At 43.3% G+C, this 23553-nt stretch overlaps 1 protein-coding gene across 2 annotated transcripts in view; it reads right to left on the bottom strand.

Moving 5' to 3' along the window:
• The window catches only part of LOC147701861 (uncharacterized), a 750024-nt gene that overhangs the window by 707473 nt on the left and 18998 nt on the right, over nucleotides 1–23553 (bottom strand). For both annotated transcript variants that reach the window (XM_086930494.1, XM_086930495.1), the window contains exons 3-6: nucleotides 19032–20094; nucleotides 14338–14487; nucleotides 13667–13887; nucleotides 7831–9685 (exon numbers count right to left, since the gene is read on the bottom strand). In XM_086930494.1, coding sequence (XP_086786620.1) covers nucleotides 7831–9685; nucleotides 13667–13887; nucleotides 14338–14487; nucleotides 19032–20094 — 3289 coding nt within the window. The remainder of the gene's footprint in view (nucleotides 1–7830; nucleotides 9686–13666; nucleotides 13888–14337; nucleotides 14488–19031; nucleotides 20095–23553) is intronic.

Below are 23553 nucleotides of genomic sequence, written 5' to 3'. Positions count from 1 at the left end.
ACAGAGATGAAATGCCATGCTCACAGGGAGAGGAATCTCCATAATAATTCAAATTCTAACTATTTATTCTACAAAATTAAGGCAAAGGACAGTTCAAACCTTCAAATACTAGGGGCTTACGTTTGCCATATCTAATTCTCAGATAGTTGCCAGATGGATGCTGAGCGAGATTTCTGACCTATATCCCAAATATAGCAATAGTAAAAGCGAGATAAATGAGAGGGAGCCAATCGGAACGGACATAGAGAACTACAAGTGAAGAGAAGTCAGTCATACAGTTTAATGCAAGTCCTCAAGGGGAGACTGAAGGAGGAGTGGGTGAGGAATCAGTACCTCACTGAGTGAAGCCAAAATGTGAGTGAACACGTTGCAGAAAGAGGCTGGTCAAAGAAAGTCAATGGTTGAAAGGAGTGGCCCAAAGTCCAATAGGCCTAAAGTCCATTAGGTTAGCAATAGGTCTGTTCAACAGTTGTGCAGTCTAAAACCCACAACTGAAAATGAATTTGCTCACTAAGTACAGCCCTGGCATAAAGGAACACGCACTGCTGCGGTCCCCTTTACTTTGGTGCCCTGAAATTATTGTGAATTGCCACTAACTAAAATGGAGGGCTACAAAGGACACCAACTCGACAATCTACTTTAGCAATGTTAATTGCATAGGAAACAATCTTCACCAAGAGCACAGCCCCCCTAACACCCCCCAAGCACAAACTGGGTTGCACAGCTTCAGAAAAGAAGGCTTCAGTTCAGTTTTTATTTTATTATGATACGGGATTCCTACAGCGGTCCAGATAAAACAAAAATAGTTTACATATTCATCATTTAAAAAAAACATTGATTACTATATAAAGTGTCAACATGCATAGCACCTTATACAGTATGCTAAATAACTGCAGATCTAAAAGAGCAGTTCTATAGGTGCAACCTCTAAATAAGGCAGCATACGGGGAATGTTCAAAATTGCATAAACATCACAACAATTTACATGACCCTAAAACACTTAATAGTATAAACTATGCCATATGACCATAGACACATGCTTGTTCCCATCACTAAACAAGCATTTGCAATTCAATAGGTCTCGCATTATGAAAGTTTGAGCTATTGGTCTTGTAAATGACATTTTTTTTTATTTATGTGTTGGTTTTGAAAGAAGCTAAATTAATAGCTTTGTCATTTACAATGCCAATAGTTATAACTTTTGCAAATGTGACACCTATAGCATTTGTAATGCACCATGTTTTGTATTTACGTGACCTAGATGTATTGATATTACAAATAACCACAGCTCGACATTGGTTAAAGGCCTCAGATATGAGATGGTGTCCACTGAAGCAAAAAGAGAAATGCAGCTATTTCCATACAGTATGAAGCACCTGGATGACAGATAGTGTTGCATGAGCAATAGTTAACCCTGAAATACATATTGTTCCAGTAGCAGGGGGGGAGGGGGTAGGGAAGGATCCGGTAGGAAGGGAGAGAGATGAGACAACAAGCCCTAAACAAGTGGGGAGGCATGGGGAAAATGTTATCGGCTTGACTGTGCAGTTAGCCAGAAGAGTCACAAGTTTAAATAGCAAAAGCTCAAGCAGCAATATCGAGAGGTGGTGGGGGCAGGGTTAAGTGGTAAGGAGAGAACTCGGCGGGCTCAAGCGGAAAACGAAAGCAGTGCAAAACTAGATGGGCCGGCCAGGAATGAATAATTAGGGGAGAGAGAGGGGAGGTGCTGGGGAACAGATGGCTGTGAAGCAGGGGGCGGGGCAACGGAACCCTTTGAAGAATGCTGCTGGCAGGGGAAGCCTGTGGGTGAAATGCAAGCTCGTGCACGAAGGAGCTTGTGGTCACGTGAACTTTCGAAAATCTGCTCGTAAAAAGTCAGCTTTTGGGTTGACAACAATAGGTCCGAGTTTCACTCGGCCTAAAGATCGGTGTGCACCATAGTAAAAAAGTATAGCACAGAAACGTGATCAATATATTTAATATCCTATCCACAAAGGTGCATCTTGCATACTACAACATACAAAGTGAAACAAGCATTTGCAATGTAATAGGTCTCGCAATAGGTACGTTCGAGCTATTAGTCTTGTAAAGGAGCAAAAATGTTGTTATGTTTTGGATTTGAAATTAGTTAAAGTAATAATTTTCTCATTTACAATGTCAATAGTTCTACCAATTTCAAGTGTGACATCTATAACATGTGTTCCGCCGAGTGGTGCTGGGGTGGCGCCGAGTGGTGCTGGGGTGGCGCCGAGTGGTGCTGGGGTGGCGCCGAGTGACGCCGAGTGATGCTGGGGTGGCGCCGAGTGATGCTGGGGTGGCGCCGAGTGATGTGAAGTGAGAGAGGAATAAAGGGAGAGGAAACCTGCTTGGGATGGAGAAAGAAATAGGCAGAGTGTAGAGGGACAGGAACAAAGTGAAAGATACCCTGGGTTTGCCTACAACGAGTTTTTGCAGGTAGATCAAGGAGAGGACAAGAGGCCAGCAGAAAATGGAGGAACGTGGAAGGTAGGGGGCATGTAGAGGAAGGTATAAGGTAGTAGACAAACACAGTGAGGGAGAAACAGTGAGGGCCGATATCGGCAGTTCCCATGAGACAAAGGCAAATAAGAAGAGAGACCGTTGAGATAAAGCCAGTCAGAAAAGAAAAACAGACAGCATGCGAGACATGCAATAGGTCTCGCATTCTAAAAGTTTGAGCTGTTGGTATTGCTAATAATAGTGCAACAGTAGCAGCTTAATGACTAGTAATGTCCGACTTATTGAATTGGAATTGTGTGCTGCTTGTGCTGTACTATTGTGTATATGAACGAAGCTTGCACTGTTGCTTTTTTTTTTTTTTATATATTATTGATGCTTGCACTGCTGCTGTTGTGTACCTGTTCTATGTGTGAGAGTAGTTAGAGCTGATACTATTTGTGTTGCAGTATTGTTTATATGATGTGCCAGTAAGTGCCTTCAAATGTACCGCAAGGTCGAGCTGCTAAACAGGGTGGACTGGGCTCAGATGGCGACGAGGCTTACTATGTCCCCTGCATGGTTATTTGGTAGTTAAAGCACCTCACACTGAGACTGCGAGCTAAAGCTGCACTTTATGTTTCTGTTTTTACCACCAAAATATGAATCTTGCTGCCTGACAGCCCAATGTCACCAGTTTTTGACATTAGTAAGTTCTTTTTTTTTTAAAGTTATTTTGTTTCCTATGAGCGATTCAACACTGAATTGTATACAAAAGGCCACAATACCTGACCTAGTCTTTTAAATACCTTAAAGCACGTTGGAGCCTTGCAGTAGAAAAGAGAGAGAGGTATGTTTGATAAACCACCTGTGCAGGCCTTTAAGCCACTCCTTGTGGGTTCCTGCCTTACTCCGCAGTGCCAAATGGCCGAGAAGCGAGCACTACCCTCCCCCCACAACTGCCATGATCGCCCCATGCTGGCGAACTCAAACCAGCAGTGTGCCTACTATTGGTGCAGCAGGTGCAGTGGCGCTAGTAACTAGAGCCCTTAGGGGCTTTGGAATGCTGATATTTGTTGTGTTTTATCGCCGCCTCAGCAGCGACAAGGACAGCTTCACTTGCTTGCACCAGGACCCATGGCATCGTGCCCACTAATAACCCTGGGCCATCGTGCCCACTAATAACCCTGGTACAAAAACGGGGTGGTGATGGACCCTGGGAGCTTCTGTGGGAGTCCCGCGGCCCCTCACGCAGAAGCTGCGCGCGGATGTTGCCATTTAAAGTACAATCTTCTGCGCATGCTGCTGGGGAACAGAGAGGGTGCGACGGGCCGCAGCACGCGCAGAGACCCATCGGGCTGTATGAAGCAGGCTGGTGAGGGTCGGCGCTGCCCTCTGCACGAGAGGCCGGCCCGTGGGCGCGCTGTGGTGGGCCACGGAATAGCATGCAGCATAGCATGGGCAGCTGCGGCCTCTGGGGGTCGCTGTAACTAGGGGCTATTGTCCACTCCATAGCATGAGAGTGCGAGACATGCCGAGGCGGAGCTCACCACAAATGAAGATGACCTTCCGCCACTCTCTGTAATGAGGAAGTATTTCAAAACGATAAACATACGCCCACATCATGTCTAAAGTGTATACATTAGACATGTGAAATGTGCACAGGAATGTTCTACTTGCGTTTAGGCAAGGTGCGTGCATTGTGTGACTTAGTACCTTCAACTTTCATTTGCCCTTAATTTTGAAGCAACCAGCCAAAAACAGGGCAGAACTCAGAACACACTTACATTACGTTGACTTCAGATTAAAAGCCCAAGTTTGATTTTCGTAGTAAACTGAGCATTCGGAAAATGCTACTTTCTTCAAAGACATTTTAATAGCTATTTCAATGTAAATCACTTTCAAATTATGCTTCCTAAAAAAGTCTCCATCCGGAAATGTAATTGTTGTCATGTTTTGGTTAATCACTCTGATGTAGCTAACATTCTTCAGCGTTATTTAAAGAACTGCTTTAATGGACACATATCGATAAGACAGTTTAAAGGCATTAAGGCCGAGAAATAATGCTAAAAAGGACACGTGACATTGTGTAAGCCCATGGGCCCGCTCTAAAGTCATTGACTCGAATACATTTGAGAGAATCTGCGGCATTAAATGACATCAGGACCCCAACGCCTCGGGCCATATAGAGAAGGATGGCATGAAGCAACGCTTTGGTGGGGTGACAGTCTGGAGGAGGAGTTCGTAGCAAAGGCCCCTCAGCAGGATGTCTGTCTGCAGCACGAGCTTTGCATATCATAAAATTGCAAAAATTGATGGACAGAATGCAGAACAATGTCTTACATTCACCCCAGTACAAAGATCTGGGCCTAAATCCATCGTTTTTTTTGCACTCCACACCACCCTAGGTCAGACAATGGCTATATGCAAATCAGCCTTGACCCTGTGCCTCATGGGAAAGGTCAAGCCCGAACTACCATGTCTTTCCTAGACCGGAATCAAGCATCCAAGGACCGGTTTCTGGCTATCAGCCTTCATTCAGCCTGGATAGCTTGACTCCAGTGATGTGGAGAGTCTGGGACTCACGTCTGAGCATACCCAGCCCACTCGGGGTGAAAATTGCAAAAAACACAGTTGATGGACAGAATGCAGAACAATGTCTTACATTCACCCCAGTACAAAGATCTGGGCCTAAATCCATCGTTTTTTTTGCACTCCACACCACCCTAGGTCAGACAATGGCTATATGCAAATCAGCCATGACCCTGTGACTCATGGGAACAGTCCAGCCCGAACTACCGCTGCAAGGAAAAATAATAGAAGATAACAAGCCAATCTCACCATGAGGACATGAGGGGCTGAAAGTGTATTCAAGTTACATAACTGACAAAAGATTCGACCTTCAGTCTCCTCAAAAGAATGCCAGTAGCTATTATCCAACACTTCACACGTATAACACTAGGGGGCCCGATTAGGATTGCAGTGAATCCGCATCCTCCGGGCAGGCGTAAGCCACCGCCGGCCCGGAGGATGCGGATTCACTGCTGCGGTGATTGAAAAGACCCCCCGCCAGATTAGGATGGCAGGGGGGGTCGGGAAGACCGTCCGCAGCTTTTCAGCCGCGGTCCCGCAGCGGAAAAGCTCTAATATGGTGGCAGTGTCCATCAGACACCGCCAGCCATATTAGGATGCATGCGGAAACATGATTTTCCACGGCGGGGTTTCCGCCGTGGAAAAGCATGTGGTCTTTGGTGTTTGGCGGCCCGTTGCGGGCCCCCAGGGTGTCGGGCTGTGCACATGGGGGGTACCTATGGTACCCCCCAGCATTTACATGCACAAAGCGACAGGCACCGCGCGGTGCCTACCACGTTGTGCATGTAAATGCAATACATGCATTTTTAACCTTGCGGCGGGTGCTGCATCAAGCAGCACCTGCCGCAAGGTTAAAGGTACGGGATGTGACCGCCAGGGTGGCGGTCACATCCTAATTTGCATGGAGGGACCGCCGCTGCCCATGCGGACGGTCCCTCTACCTCGGGGGTGGTGGAGGGACGCAAGTCCGTCCACCATCCTAATGACCCCCAAAGGTGGGGGACATTTGGGCCCTATAGAGTGAAAGTACATGCCCTAAATGACGTCTCCAACAAGTTTTGTAAAATCGGAGTTAGGCGTTAGCCTGACAGAGGCCCCTACTGGAACACAGCTTCATGTGGTCTGTATCCCACCCAGTCTTGGAAAAAACCTTCCCAGGATAAAGGTAAGAGGTCACTATTTCAAATCGGTCAGTACCCTTCTTATGGCTTATCCAACGAGTATTTCGTGAGCTACTGGTAGCTCTCCAGCTTCCTTTGAGTAGCTCTCCTGTATGCACCTTAGCCTGCCAAATTACAAGCTTTTGCTTGGTTGAATGAACATTTATACCAAATTTGTGTATTTTCGGAACTCGTATGACGATAGGTGGAAAATGGCTCAATTTCCAGAACCAATTAAAATTCCTTTTTTTTTATCTTGGTCTATTCCTAGGAAAGATCTAGACTTTATTTTTGGAGATGTTGATCTTCAGATAATGGGCTACTGCGTACTTGGATAATGCTTTAAGACGGTGCTGCAAACCAATAAGAAGGGCAAATAAGAGTGGCTAACCAAAACAGAGAAAGGAAAAGCAAGTCTTGTCTGTAAAAGTATGTTCTGTTGCTTTTTGCCACAATTCACATTAACTTAGAGCAGGAGTCTCAAACCTTTTCTATAACAAGAGTTACTTATGGTAAACGAACATTATTCCAAACTACTATTATAGTGACCTCCGTCGGATAAGACAGCAGTGATCACCTCAGGGCATCAGGCAGGGTGCCATCAATAACGTCAAAAAAGCGGTTTTCAATTTGGAAGCCTTAAGATAGGTAACAAAAGCCACAGATTCAAAGCTCATGGCACTAAGGTAAATAATATCAGTAGCAAGTCTCTCCTGCACCATATCATTTACCACTCAAATATCAGATTAAAATAGGTTCTGGAAATTGAGCCATTTTCCACCTATCGTCATACGAGTTCCGAAAATACACAAATTTGGTATAAATGTTCATTCAACCAAGCAAAAGCTTGTAATTTGGCAGGCTAAGGTGCATACAGGAGAGCTACTCAAAGGAAGCTGGAGAGCTACCAGTAGCTCACGAAATACTCGTTGGATAAGCCATAAGAAGAGTTCCTAGAACAATGCATCAGAATCCATTTTGGTATGACAGCACACTCCTAGCTCCACAATTTTCCCCCTGAATCCTGAAATAAAAGAACACACTCATTCCACTAATACAATCCCCATCCTACTCTGCCAATGAAATTAGTTTATGGCCCTTCAGTACTACCGGAGGCAGAGAGCCCCCAGACAAACTAGTCAATGAAATACAGTTTCAAATCTAGAGCATTCTTACTATTCCAGCCTCAACTACCCTTTACAGATTGAGGTTCCACCTAACAGACCTGAGGTACAATGGCAGCTGCACCTTAGTAAGTCAAATGCCAAAAGTGCAATAAGATTCTAGAAACAATAATATGGTTTATTTAGGATGGCAAAAATGGGATGGCCTAGAGGCTTTCACATTTCAGTCCCTTTAGCTATTTAAGGTAACATCGCCGACACAGAGAAAGGAGACAAGATTAATGTTATGCTTGGTAGTTTTAAATGGCTTTATATCAGAATCTGGTAAAAATTTAAGGTAACAGAAAAATAGGCCAAAGAAGAACTACAATAACTGGAAGGAAAAGTTAAAGGAGCATCCCTTTAAAGGACAACGTTCATTCCTGCTAAAGCCGTAAATGGTTATTCTTTCCCCTTAAGCTTTATGATAATCAATTGGAAATAGAAAGAAGTAAGGATACCTGATTTGAATTTGTTGGGGCCATGCTGGGCACAGAATGAGGTTCCTCCTGAGGAGTATGTTGAGAAGGGGATTGAGTTTCCAGGAGAGTCCTAGATTCCTGTTCATAGCTTCCAAGTGTCTGTTGTTCCTGTAGAAGTGGAGGATGAGGCTCTTGGCAAGGTAAAACCTGAGAATCCTGGGAAAGAGGTGACTCGTCAAAAGGAACAAGTGGCGACTTCTCTTGTGGCAGAAACATGTGTTCTTCATTAGGAAAGTGTTGAGACACCTCATGAGAAAGTAGCAAACTATCATTATCAAACCGAAGCACCTGTTCAGGATCAATGGAGGGCTCATGGTTAGGAGGAGGCAATGTAGCAGTGTCAGGAGGAGGCAATGGACCAATGTCTTGAGGAGGTAAAGGTTCAATAACAGGAGGGGGTAAGGATTCATGGTCATAAGGAGGTAAAGACTCTTGGCATGGATGAGGCAATGGCTGATGAAATGAATGTGACAAGCTCCCGTGGTCAGGAAGAGGCAATGGTTGACATGTAGGATGAGGCAAGGGTTCAATGTCAATATGAGGCAAGGACTCCAGGGCTGGATGAGGCAAGGTTTCTTGACAAGGAACAAACGGGGAGTCTATAGATGCAAGAGGCAGAAACTGTTGCTGAGACTCTGGATTACGAAGCTCAAAGGGTTCCTCAATAAGAGGTTGACAACCATCATTATTGGATTCTTTAGAGGCAATCGATTCCTGCAAGTGGTCTTTATCCATCACATTTAAATGTGCAGGTTCAAAAGAACTGTCCATGTCAGACTGTGAAGCATTAATCAAGTTTGTTTCTGGAAGGCACAAAAAACTAAGTGCGCCACAATCATGCAGTATCATCTGAAGGCAATAATGCAGAGAAGGGTTTGAGTGAGCAGTTAATCGTTCATGCATAGCCTTAACAAATTCGCATATCCTACTTTCGGAATCTTGGCTACCGTTGTCTGCTCTGGACCACATCTTCCAACAAGGGTGCCATGTGGAATAGTAATAATTGAAAATGTCAACAGGGCAAACAGCTTTTAGGTCATTAAGGTATCGGTTATAAATACTTAGTGTGCGGGTTTGGGATAAATTGATGACACACTTCTTGATCTTGATACCAGTTATGGAATCCACATGGGCAATGCTCTGGTACAGCCGATCCAGAACCAGTGGCACACAATACTTAACCGAGGCATTAGGAACAATCGTCTCCAATACCGGAGGATCCCTAACATCAGGACCCACAGTGACATATTTCACCTGGGTGCTCATCTTGGGGATGCTTTGCATGATGGATACCATGCTGAATCGCAAACTGTCTGATGTTTCCTTCCTTGAAATGCAGTATGCGCACACTACCCAATGAGAGAGCTCTTCTTCACAGAGGACAGTGTACAGATCAAAGTTTGAGTGGAGATTTGGTAGAAAGTCCACATAAAGGTGTTCAGGAAATGCCCGAGCCACTTCCTGCATTTGAGAAGTCATAATGAAGATGTTCTTCACCAGTAGTTGTTCCTCAAGGAAAACTAACTTTACCTTGATTCCTGGGTCAGAAACAAAAAGGGAGTCCAACTCCTTCAAAATTTGGGAATGTTCTTCAAAGGGAATCGAGTGAAATCGCAAGAGTCTGCTCAAATCGCTCCACTCCAGGAACTTCCTAGAGATGTCGAGAGCCAGCCGTGTTGTATGTCTGGCATGGGTCATCAACTTCTGTGCTGCTCCCTGCGTAAAATTGTTTGTTTCCTTCAAGTCATGGTTGTGCATGAGATATGTTTTGCTAACGATGAGTTTGTCATTCTGGGGGCCCAGTTTCAGGTGAATAGTAGCTGGACATTTCTTCCTAGACAAAAAGTAAGATTGCATTAATTGAAGTTCTCCTCTAAGAAATTGTAAATACAGCAGAGAACTGAAATGGTTACAATAGAGGAAATGTGGAACGAGTACAGTTCAGAACTTTCAGATTTGGAGAAGTACAGCCTAAACCCAGACTACACTTTCTGCATAAGAGAGAAACGTGCAACAGTATTTGAACAAGTTTAGACAACAGCTGTACAAGCCATACATCAAACCATGCATACTCATTTAAATAAAAGTAAAATTATGAAGAGCGACACAAACAGTAGACACTGAGCAGTACAAGATATGGAAGTTGGCCTGGGTACGGCATAGTATTACCACAAAAACATTGTAAAGTATCAACCCAAATGCCATTTCTATCTTCTTTAAATACCCCATTTGTAAGTAATTACAGGTAATGCACTTTCTTCTAAGAAATTATATTAAGTACTGTAGGGTTGTAGCTGGAAGTTCCATGCAACCTCATAATACTAGGAGGTCATGGAATCCAATATAAAGAAGGTTGCTGTAATTTGTATTTGCATGAGCAGTTGCTGGAAACCGAGAGAAGTGTGAATACGCGTCACAGACTTGCACATAAACCTCAACTCTTCTTAAGAAGCTATGTGAAATCCTTTATTTAACACCACTAAGTGGGGGCCAGCGCAACCCAATGCAAATCCGCATAGTTACGACCTGATAGGAGCCATAGATATGGTATCGGCTGAGAACCTTCAGATGACCGCTCTTACGTTGGATGCAACCAATGCCTTCGACAGGGTCAATTGGGTATACCTGTCGGAGGCCATGGCCAAGTTTGGCGTGGGAGCGGGGTTCCGCCGAACCGTCGGCCTGTTATACCTAATCCAACTGCATGCTTATTAGTAAATGGAGACCTGTCTGACCCTTTTACCATCTCAAGGGGAACACGGCAGGGCTGCCCCCTCTCCCCCCTACTATCTGATTTTTACATCGAACCCTTTGCGCAACAACTGAGGGATGAGGTTACTATTCAACCTTTTTCATATAGAGGGTGGGAGAGAAAAGTAGCCCTATATGCCGATGATGTGCATATTTTCACCTCACAGGTTAGTACCGCACTCCCCGCAATTCTAAAAATTGCCCGTGCATTCGGTCATGTATCTGGATAGGAGATCAACGCTGCAAAGACTGAGATGTTTGTTTGGAATGACGAGGAGAGTGTTACGGAGGTACAGGCAGGCTCTTTGATGCGGTATTTGGGCTTGAATATCATGAAAGACATCAATAAAGTTGCCCAAGTCAACCTTTTAGCTGTGGTAAAAGAGTGTCGTAAGCTTTTGCAATCATGGTCCCACCTCCCACTTTCTTTCATTGGGAGGATTAATTTAATTAAAATGTCGATTTTACCTAAAATCTCTTTTTTATTTAACACCATTCCCTTATATTTTGACCAATCTTGTTTAGCTAAATTTCAGTCAGGTATCTCATCTTTCATTTGGAATAACCACCTGCCGAGAATAGCCAGGAAAAAACTTAGGAAGCGAAGGGACAAGGGGGGCTTGGCTGCTCCTGACTTAAAATTATACGCATGGGCTTTTCAGCTTTCTCATACTCTAATGTTGTTGAAAATCCCCACTGACCACGGGTTAGGCTTAATGTTCTCTGCTATGTTGGATGGGGAAGGTGTCAGTCAATCCGAGGTTTTTTCTAAAAAATCATCAAACTGAATGTCCTACAAGGTCTTGCAAAAATATGGGCGGATGTAACAAAATCTATAAAACAGGGGTATTTTTGTGAAGAAAAAAAAACTGCTATGGGGTTTACCTGATAATCCGGCTTGGCGTTACCCTTGAGAGAGGCAGGCCTGAAAGTTTGGGGAGACCTCTTATTTGAAGGGGACTTACTGTCATGGGAACATCTTCAAATCAAGATCGGCCCCAACTTTCCAAGGTTTAAATACTTGCAAATGGCCAGTTGGACTCAAGCCTATAAAGCTTTACCCCATAGAGGTAATAAATTTGTTCTTGGTGGCTATAGCCTGCTAATTACCAATCTAGTGAACAGCGGATCAGCTAAAAAAAAAAAAAGAGATCTCCCAGTGGTATAAACTTATACTTGAGGAAACGGATGGGGACTTTAGCTTACCAGATTCGCTGTGGGGCTCTTCAATTTTTGGCCATAACTTGCAAGGCCTTTGGTCTGCTTCTTTTGGGCTTTTATGGAACATTGTGAAGCCTTTTTGGCTACGCAGAAATCACCTTTATACCCTGCATAGGGCATATTACTCTCCCCTTAGGTTATCTAAATTCACTGAAGGTAATTCAGTTTCATGCGCCAAGTGTGAGCTTGTGGTCGCATCGGATGCCCATATGTTTTTCGAATGCCCCCGATTAGACACTTTTTGGGAAGCGATTAGCAACAATCTAACAACATCATTGGGTTTTCTGGTTACCATAAACTTGCCTCTGGTGATATTTGGGATTCTAGATGGAGTTCAGAGTTCAGCCAAGAGTTTGGTGTTCTACGCAGTGCTGCTAGCAAGAAGGGAGATATGCAGAAAATGGAAAGACTCTTTACCTCCCTCCTTCAGTGACTGGCAAGCGTCCGTCTTGCAGACTACTCGCATGGACCTGGCTAGGTCACGCAACCAGAGTAAAAAGGCCTTTTGGTATTTGTTATCGTGGATGCAATGAATTGCCCGGGGTTTTTTTTCCCCGGGTCCGATGTTTACACTACTATGGTGTCCCTTTGCCTACACCATATGCACAGCTGCTGCCGGGTCCTAGCCCGGCCCGTGTTGGCTGTCACTCCGATCTAGGTTACTGTTGTTTAGGTAATCGGTTGGTCTTTGCCTTTCGGTGGAGCCCGAAACAGCTGAGGGCTGTCTGGCCCCCACTATGTCCGCTTTTATCCCTGCCAGTTTTTGATAAACTGAGACAGCTGGTTGATGGCTAATCAGTCTTGGCATTTTGATTCATGGTGGTTATGAGGACAAAAAAAATGAAATAGTCTAGAATGAATACAAAAACATAGCTATTATATGCAAGTTTTGTCTTCATATTATATTACATATGTTAAATACCTACACTTTATGGGTCTACTATAATGTATTATACTTTTATGAATGTATATATCTTTAAGCTCTCAAAGAATCAAGACACACACAAAAAAATAGCTATTGCCCTATAATAATTTAAAGCTGTTGAAAAATGTATAAGTGAATGTATCTAACAGATAAGACTGAATGTACAGAAATGTGGAAAACATTGTATATGCCCGAATAAAATGCAATAAAGTTTATTCCCAAAAACGTTGTTGCAAAGAAAGTGTTTCACAACCTCAATTCCGAAATGGTGTAGAACAGTACAGTCAAATAAGGGGTGAACAGTCTGTTAGATTAACAGGTCTGTCCATATGGCTGTAGGTGAGGATTACACAGATTTAATTTCCAAATGGATACCTGGGCCTCTAGACGTAAATGTGAAAGACAATTATCGATACTTGGACTGACTTTAACTTACAAAACCTCCCTAAACTATCATAAATCAAGGGTCTGACAAACTAATTGTTAAGACCAACTTATCCACCACAAAAATCGTACTCCTTTACAATTTTGCCCAAGAAACCGAAAGACAAGACACATATCTAAAGATTATCAATAAAGATTCCTATTCTGACTTGCCATATTTTGAGGAATAAACAATGTGGCTGATCATCCAGACAACAAGCACAGTTATACAGTGAAGCAGCAGCATTAGTTACTAGTTACCCGATCAATCAACAAAATCACCCTTAGTCAAGAGGACTACAAGTAGGAGGCACTACAAATGCCTTAAGGTTTAAATACAAAGTATGGCTATTAAAACTTACTAACAGTCAACAAAAAACGTGTTAGCTGGCCTTTTCTGCACGTTTGAACCAACTTCCTAACCAATCATAATTCAAGAGAGGTAGACGAGAAAGAATACATAAATGGTAGCATTAAATGTTTTTTAAAATGTACCTGGTGTTCAAGTTGCTTCCTTGGCAGCCCATGCTCACAGTCTCATACTTTAGGGAATGGGCCACCACTGCTCCAGCCTTCTCCACACTGAGGGGTACAGATTGACGGATAGCAAATCTTGTGCTCCTCTCTAGGCACCATGCATCCAAGAAAGAGCAGAAGTCAACCCAGCTGTAGAATTCGCTCTGCTCCAACTGTTCCTCTGAAGCTCCTGTACTAACCTGTTGATAAAGTCGCAGAAAAGAAATCACTACAAAGTCAGTGCACGAAGGAGACACAGAAGCATGACAATAGAACCCCAATGACATGTTTATAAGGCACAAAGAATATCTGGCTTCCTGAGCTCAGTTTTCAAGAGGTTAGAGAGGGTAACCCCAGACTAATAAAAGAAAAAAGAATTACTGGAGGAATATAATACATTTAGGGCTACAAACTAGCAAAAACATGAGAATAAATGGGCTAAATGTGTGATGCCAGACAAAATCTTGCTGAACAAGCCAATGGAGACTGAATGTGACGATATGAACATCTATAAAGTACAATTTCCTGTCATACTATCAATAGCCACCAGAAATAAGAATAAATATGCTTTGGGATATTGAGATTGCGAGTGTATAGAAATGGAAAGTGAACAATATGGAAATCAAATAACCTAGGTTTCTCAAGAATACCTGTCCTACATCTACATTCAATTCTTCATTCATCAGTGTGAAAGTCTCCTCTTTTTGCTCTTCAACCTTCTCATTCTCCACTTTATCCATCTCCTTGTTCAGGTCTCCATTTTGGTCATCTTTAGGTTCAACCATTTCTGCCAAACCATCCTAAAAGGTAAATCGCGTTGTAATGAGAGAGTGCAATGACGAAGCTTATGTACTCTTATGCAATTTTAGTAAACATCAGCAAAACAGGTCTAGTGAGGACTACTCAACGTAAGAAACTGTAAAAGTTAATCAGAATTGTTAGAAGGTAAAGACATTGTCATTCTCTGTGGCTAAAATTGTATTTCACCAGTCGGTAAAAAAACAACAAAAGCAGCCAAGCAACTTACGGCAGTCTTCTGGAAAAAGAAAGAGGTCCCAGTCACGGCACTATAGTTTAATCATCTCCACAAACACATTAACAATGGAAAACATTTCACACAGACTAGCACACACTGCCAAAAAAAGCATAGCTGCCTGGTAGCCACTCATTGATTACAGATTAAAGATGGAAATTCTCTACTTCCCGCCTACTAGACTAAGATTTTTGATTAACATCTGTGATGGGGTCTCTGTGACCTCACAGCAATACATAAATGTTTCATGATGACATTAACCCCCTTGGTGACACCAATTTCCAATGAAGTATAAGCTGTCCTCATTAGATAGCATTTGATGTCGACTAATAACACCTTTTCAGCTCTCTTAGGTCCATTTTCCAAGCCCCACTCTCTACTTTAGAACTTCAATTGGCTTTTTTTAACTTCTTAGGTTTTTATGTTAATTTGTATATGGGGCGGGGGGATGATGGGCTGAATCTAGTGGTTGTTAAATTTTACGTTGGAGTTTGCTTTCCACCCAAACAAATCTGAATCGAGGCCAGATCAATTCCAATCCACGGATCGAAGTGGTGGCTTTGACTAATCTGTGGGTATATAGAGTATCCACCATAGAGTTACTAAAGGTACATTACTCACTCTTCAACATGCAGATTCCTCAACTTTCGAAGCACTACCAAAGCTTTCCCCTCTAAAGGAAGAGAGTTTCAGGAGTGGACATACACCAGAAAGTCATGCAGGACTGAACAAGCAAAATGGCTCTTCCTGGGTAGCTTACTGGTGATACAACAGTGCCTGATGAAAGCGTAGTAAAATCATAATCTGAAGGTGGTCTGAGGCTAGCAGAGGCCAAGCCATACTTCTATACACAAACATAAGAAAATGAGCAACGACTACCAACATGACCTTCATAAAGGCCAGACAGACTAATGTATGGCCAAGAGAAGGAGACCAAGAATTAAATTGAGAGGAACCAAGCACAACATCCAGTCCTCATAGTCAAAGGTCAGCATAACTTGCACAGGATTCTTAGTTTTGAATCTTTCCTTCTGGAGGAATGCATTCAATGCTCAGATCTAGAATTAGCCGTAGGCCTCTTTTGGGGGAACAGGAAATATTAAGAATACCACATAAGCCCTTGATCCGCTCTGGGCATTATCTTGATTGTGCCATTTGTGAGCAACATCAACACTCCCCTGGAGAGGAACTGTGCATGATCCATAGGAACTTATTAAAGTTGGGTATATATGGGAGAGAGTAAGCAGAAAAAGCAAGGCATAGTCAACTTGGACAATACGCAGAAACCATTGGTCCGAAATTAGACTTCAGTGATAGATTGGGTCCCCTATTGGTGCCCACATTTGCCACAGTGCAAACTGAACAGGTTCTGTTAGGGTGATGCGTGTGGAGGAGGAAGACTACTGCTGCTATCCTGTCACATTAGCGCCACACTTGAAGTATCGAAAAATCAGCTGTTGAATAGGCTGTGCAAGAAGGCGCAGACAATGGAGTAACCTTGAAATTTCGGTATTGCTGGTGGAGCAGACACTCTGAGGAGGCCAGATCCAGAGAGCAAAATGTTGCTCTGCTGTTAGATTTCTTCAAAGCAGAGTTTTCTCACCACAGTTCGGTGCTATTAAAGGGCAGGTCCATTCAGGAAGTCTGGACATCTTCTGAAAATCTCAGAGAGCGCATACTGTAATGTTTGTAGACGAGAACACTAGAACCTATTTAGGGGCAGCCAGGCCAGAATACAAGACTTGCTTGCCAGTGGCTTATCAATCCTGAACAGTTTGTGCAAAGAAAATGCTGAACTCCTCTGAATGCATGTACAACTTTACATGCTATCTTTCTAAGGTGTGGCAATAGACAGCTCGAAGACAATGGATATTTACAGAACACAGTACCAAACCGCCCAAAGAAGTACTTCTTACCCACAGCAATAATGAACTCCAACTCCCTGTCCAAAGGAGTATTAGGGAAGCAATTAGGATTAACAATCCAAGTAGAAGCATGCACTACTACATTTTCAGGAGTAAGATCTTGCCTTAGAAGTCCTATTGCACAGTGTCACAGCCTGGCAACTCTGGCCCGAAGATTCTAACCGAGGCAGCAAAGTACTCAGACCAAGCTGCTAAGTGAGATCTAATGATGCTTCAATTAAGGGTAACTGACTCAGCAATAGAGGACAAATACGGAAAGATTTCAAAAACTGAAATAGTTGTTGCCTCCTCGGATTGGAGAGGTAGCTCCAACAATTCTGTAGTTCAACAAATGATCACTCCAAATGATGTACTCTCCTCATTAAGAGGACCATATGGAAAAACAAGAGCAGTACCAGGCAATACGACAAGACCACTGACATTCCATACACCCAGGCAAAGGCCAGCATTACTTTAATGAAGCTAAAGTAGGTCGGCTGCTTCCTCATCATCCTCTCCACTATGAAGGACTACTTCAAGCATCTGAACTCCATCAGAATCAGGGAGAGGGAGTTTTGTCTGGCAAAATGCTGACATTGGAAAAACTGAGTCACTTTGGGTTAATCTTCAACAGGGGGTCGAACTTTAGTAAAGGAGACAAATACGAGGCTGCTAGATTTAGGTATGGACATTGCTAGAGCAGATGGCAGTGCCGGCCAAATGACAATTGAAGAGGCTTTCTTCGTATTTACAAGCAAGAAGTCAGATTTCCTTTACTGACTAAAATGTGATCCCCTAGAATTATTTCAGAACACGGTGCATGTGCTGCTAACTCTTGAGATGGTATTAACCCATCTCCCCTCCAAGGATCCTTTCTGCTCCTCTACCTCCCAAGACCAGAAATTAAGGTGAGAAAAAAGTGCCCAGAAAGGGACCCAGTCCTCAACAAAAATAAGAAAACTAATGTGGATTCAGAAAATTGTTAACAGGTGAGACTAACCCTTAATTGTATACCGCCATGGATGCCAAACCCCTTCAGATTCAACAAAAGCAGAAAGGAGATGAGACAACTCAAGGGATGACATAAGAAGACAACCCAGGAGATGACCGTAGGAAATCGCATGGAACTGTGCATAGAGAGGGGGCCAGCCACCGAAAAATCTTAACAGAACGAAGGGAAAGTAAACAGAATCAAAGTAGCTAAATGCACGATTAACAAAATGAAAATATTGTGTCAACTATATCAACAACTATGGCCCTGGTTTAAACTTTAACATTCCAGCAAGCAACGGATTGGTGGGCAAATGGATCAAGGATTAACTGCAGAAAAAAACGAGTAACTTTATGAAGTACTCAAACTATAAGTCTTGTGGCAATTCATCACATTTCAAGCCAAGCCCAACATCCCTGTGGATGCAAGTCCATCCAGCAAAAACACAAAATATTAACGAGTGGCCCAAAATAACTGTTAAGAGATGGCAATCAAAGGTTTCAGGAGAAGCCTTGATCACAGCTCCATTAGAGAATTAAGTCTCCACATAGAATTAATTATTGTGAATTATGACATTCTTTGCTATTGGATGCTAGAATGGGCATACTAAAATGTGTGCTTATTTTTCTTACGGACACACCAGACATCTTCAGGAATACACAGTGACTATATTTAGTATACAAGCAGAAACACTATGTATTGATACCTCACTGCTTTTGAGTTTGGGATGGTGCCATGAATCACAAGAGGTGAAACCTTAAGTAAGTCATGCTGTTCGTCCCGCCTTCCCCTCAAAAAAAGATAGTAATCATATGAAATTCGCATATGCAGTCAATGCCATACTCTTCTCTCAAATGTATTAGTTTTAAAAAACGTATTACAGAGCCCCAGAGTTTCTGAATAGGAACAAAGAATGAAGCAGTAACGATCGTCAACCATGATTTTGAAGGCTCTCCGATGCACTGTGGTAATAACATGGGATGTGACCTTTACACTTCTAGTAATAAATGCCTGAATATGCGTTCACACTTGCTCCAGATACCATTATGCAGTACCTCCTTGGGTACAGCTGCTTGAAGAAACCCCACACACAAAAAGTGAAACAATTTTTTTTTCTCCCACTGGCATTTCTTTTTGGGAGAAAGCAACATATAGCCACAGTGAACCGTGACCACTCAAATTCACAATAACATGAGGGTACAGCCTCTGCCTCTCAAAGGGACAAGACTGCAGGCCTACCCATTCAGATTAATTTGTCAATGGAGACCGACAAGGGAAAGTAGAGGGATGAGAGGGCCTCCAAGTAAGAAGCACAGAGAGACTGGATCTCATGCCTCTGCACCAATGTGCATAGTTGATGCTAGTGCTGGTAGCAGAAACCCCAAACATGGAGATATTCATTAGAGGAAGAAATACCTGCTGGGTCAGCATCTCTTCAGACTGTGGAACTTGGCAAAACTCAACCAAATAAAACATGGTGTCACCATCACGGAGAACCACTTGGAGGCACTGATCCAAAGTGGGAGAATCACACAACTGGGACTTCACTGCTTGGTGCTTCCATCTTGCAAGGGCATGAATGTTAGCCTCCTTGACCTGAGTCCTAACGTCTTCTTTAACCCACATTTGTCTGCGGGGATGCCAGGTGTCATAGTAGAACTGGTACAACTCTGGCGGACAGATGGTCTTTAGGTCATTCAAATATTGATAGTAGACTTCAAGTGAGTCAGTGTTCAGCAAGACATGCAAAATCGCCTTAGTTTCATCTTCTGTTGTGGTGTCTGGGTGAGCTATTTTCTGGTGCAGCACATCCATAACAAGAGGCATACAGTACCTGATGGAAGCATGAGGCAGAAGTGCTGCAAGATCAAGAGGATCCAAGATCTCAGGACTCAAGGTTATGTGTTTGACTTGCGTGTTCATTTTGGGAATGCTCTGCATGATGGAGACCAGAATGAACCGCAGGATTCCCGGTGTTCCTTTCCTTGCAATGCAGTAAGCACATATTTTCCAGCTCGAGAGGTCTTCTTCACAGAATGCAGTGTACAAATCAAATTCTTTGCAGAAGTCAGGCAGGAGGTCTACATAGAGAGACGCTGGAAAATGTTGAGCAACTTCTTGCATGTATGACACCATAACAAATATGCTTTTCACTAGTAATTTGTCCTCTATAAAAACAAGTTTGACTTTGGCCTTTGGGTCGGATGCAAAGAGAGAATTTAAGTCTTTCAAGACCTGTATTCCATCCCCAAATGCCTCCGGGGGCGAGCGAAGAAGTCTTTTCAGGTCATGGGTATCAAGGAACTTCTTGGAGATATCATTGGCAAGCGATGCAGGATGCAGAAGCCTGTTTCTCTTCATCTCTTGTTCAGGAACAGCTTCTGCTGTTCTGTGGTTATGCTGGAGGTTGGCAGCGATAACAATTAGTCGATCCTTTCGGAGGCCCAATCTTAGCTTAATCACTGCAGGACAACTTTTCCTAAAAAAAGAAATAAGAATTAATTAGCTGCAAGTATCTTGCACCAATAAAAAAACGACCTACTCATCAAACATTCAGATCTTTAAGTAACACGGCCCAGTAAAAAAAAAAAAATCAAGACTTCTTTCAAAGTCTCTCAAGGTAAATTAATTATCGATTTTTTTCTGATTCAAAATTGCAGTTCATCAAACCTACACATACAGTATGTTCAAAAGCATTTTCTGGAGTTGCAGCACACAATTAGCCCTTGAAAACAGGCACATATTTAAGAAAAGGACTGGAAAGAGCGATGTGGGTAAAGGAGAAGGGCATGTCGATCCAAAGATACAATTCCAGCAAGGATGGTGGGGGCTAAGAAGAGATGCTGGCGAAAGCAGTAGGAGCTGCCAAGTTCTAGATGAGAAAAACGACACAAAAAAGAGGGTATTACAAGTGGGCAGTGCATCCTGCTTCAGCCAGATACAACTGAACCAGACATGGCCAAGGCGCTGGAGGACCAACCCTGCAACCCAGACGGCAAAGGAATGGTCACTGGTAGGTAAGAGGTCTCAGATTAAGAGATGTTGCAAGCTGCTGCAGTGGTTAAAGGTGCTGGCTAAGGTTAGTGACTGGATGTAGCAAAATGCCCCTTTTTGAATTGGTTAACCCCACTTTTTGCCAGGTATCTGATGCAATTTTGATAGATATGCGCTGGGTGCCTGCTATCCAAGCCCCCAGTGCCAGATCTCTTTTCCTAAAACTGTAAATTGCTCCCTCAATTGGCAAAACCTTTGGCATCCTCTGTAAGTCCCTGTTAAAGAGTACCCTTGGTACCTAGGGCAAGGAACCTAAAGAAGGTCCCCCAAGAAATGCAGCATGTATAGTGCCCCGCTAAGGGACCCCTCAGTACCATCATGAGAACCATGGTGCAGAGAAAATTGAAGGCATGACATGGCACACCTCCTATGTACTTATGTACACTGAATAAAGTGTCTGCAGGCATGTCACATGCCTGCAGACACTGTATTCAGTGTATATAAGTCACCCCTACAGCAAGCCTTACAGCCCTAAGGCAGGGTGAACTATACTACATGTGCAGAAATATCTGCATGAGCATATATGCCCCTGTGATGTCCAAGTTGATTCTTAGATATCACAAGTGAACAGGGAATTGAAACTAGAGATGTTTGGTATCAAACATATCGTGTTTATGAACCCACACTAATTCCAGTGATTGGTTTTTAATACATGCACCCAGAGAGCACCTTATAGGTGCCCCCTGAAAACTTTAGACTACTAGTGTGCTGGCTGACTGGTGTAGACCAGCCTGCCACCAGAGAACAGTTTGACTCGCTGCAGTCGCCCATGCTCAATAAGGGCAGAAACAATGCCTTCTCTGGTCGGAGGTGTCGTCACCTCTTTCAAGCAGGATGGAGAAGTGATCAGCATACCAAGGTAGGAGGCTTCAAAGGCCTCTGCTGCCTTGGATAATACGGCCCAAGGCTTTACCTAAACAGAGGAAATGCCACCACGTCCATTTGGCACCAGAAAAGGCCGGAAAATTAGTTGCACCGTGTTCAGACCGAGCACAAGTCAAGAACTGAGCTTCCGACAGTTTGGAGGGCTCGCCGGTCCCCCAAGGAGGCCAGCAATAGGGACTTACAGTTATAGGTACGATTGACCTGCTAATGACCATAAGAAGAGTGGCAAGTCAATGACCCACTTACTGGAATTACAAAATTCTGCAACTAGATTCACTTATAGTTCCTGAAGAAAGACACCCGGCCGGGCCCCAATGTGGCTGAAGCATGTCGACTGCACACATGGACTAATCAGTGCGCAAGATTAGTAACTTAATCTACACATGCACCACCTTGTTTTTTCTTTTCCACATCTCCAGACAATTAAAGAATTTTCTTAAGTGGCGATGTAGGGAATTTTAACTCACTTCACTGTAGCACTTTCTCATCTCTGATCACTACTGTATTACCAGTTGGTCTACCTCCAGGTGGAGGATAGCATACCTACAACAAAACCCAATGATGATGCGGTCATGTTACAAATGGGCTGAGAATCCAGATATACCACCGACCACCTGAGTACGTGAATGAGGACAGTTCAATGAAAGCAGGGAAGTAGAGACGGCACCTTATGGTGAAAGTTCAACGGTCGTACAGTGGAGTCACGAAATCTGTATATTACAGTTTGAAGATGATGGCGTGTATCATCTTCCCCGAGTCCCCAGAATGTATAGATACGGGCCGGAAGCCCAGGAGCTGTGTAAACGGAGAAGATGCAGAGCGGATAACTCAAAGATATCTCTCTCAGCAATGGCTTGAGATGTAAGACGAGAAGGTGCAGAGCGGGTAACTTTGAAGTCCCTCTTTCTAAATAAGCGCTGTACGTGAAGGAAAATTAGTTGGACAGGAGAAGTGTTCCCCTCTCAGGTTAGTTGCACCCTTAAGATGAGCAGCCTGAGGTGCTCACGACTTAGTTTTGGCGGAATAAGGCTCTCTGGGCCAGGGTTATGCCCCAGCCCAGGTATTGACGAACCGGATGCACCCCCTTGTTCCCAGAACCCTTGCGACTTGAGCCCCCAGACTTGTCCCCGAGAACTCCTCTGCAGGCTGTTTCTAGTTGGCCCTCCTTCTTTCCACTGGCATAGTGAGTCTAGCTACCAACTCGACCAGCACCTCACCACCTGGATGCCCTTTGGCATGTAACAAGTAACAAGTAATTGCTGGTGAAGCTTTGGAACTTGGCCTCCTATGATGCTATGTCCCGAAGGAGACCCCTCCAGTATGAGTGGAAGGGAGAAATGAGTTATCAGCTGCCGAAATAAACCGTTGAACGTAACCAGCATGAGTGGAGTCCTGTTTTGTGGAGGAACAGGGTGTAGAAAATATATGTCTATATATATATATATATATATATATATATATATTCACTGAAAAAACCATAGGTTATAGACCATATATAGTTAGGGATTAGCATTTAAAAAACCTTATTTTATTTGCACAAAACCATTGAAATTCCATATATAGTTAGTTGCACTAACTATATATCGCGGACCCGCAATCCACTGCTAATGATGTCACATATTACATCATTCATGACATGGTCAGTGACATCACTGATGACATCACTGATGACATCTCAAATGACATCACTGATGACATCACTGATGACATCACTGATGACAACACCCAGTGACTGTATGTTTCTGTAAAGTTAAAATATGTCTTACATATTGAAGAATGAGTGGATGTATAAGTGTCTGGATGAAGGATTTAGTAGGTGCATGACTGACTGTATGAGAGAATGATTAAATGTGTCTCACTGAGTGTATGGGTTAGTGATTAAAGTGTCTTAATTTGGCAATCATTATTTATGTTGTTCTGTAAACTGGTGCATGTTTAAATCAGTAGCTATATCAGTAACTATATGGGTTATTGAATGGTTGCCCAAGTATTTGTATGG

This window comes from Lissotriton vulgaris, chromosome 7 (genome assembly GCF_964263255.1).
Source record: "Lissotriton vulgaris chromosome 7, aLisVul1.2, whole genome shotgun sequence".
Lineage (NCBI taxonomy): Eukaryota > Metazoa > Chordata > Amphibia > Caudata > Salamandridae > Lissotriton > Lissotriton vulgaris.
The sequence above is the reverse complement of the archived record's forward strand: the minus strand, read 5'-3'. Positions and strand labels throughout refer to the sequence as shown.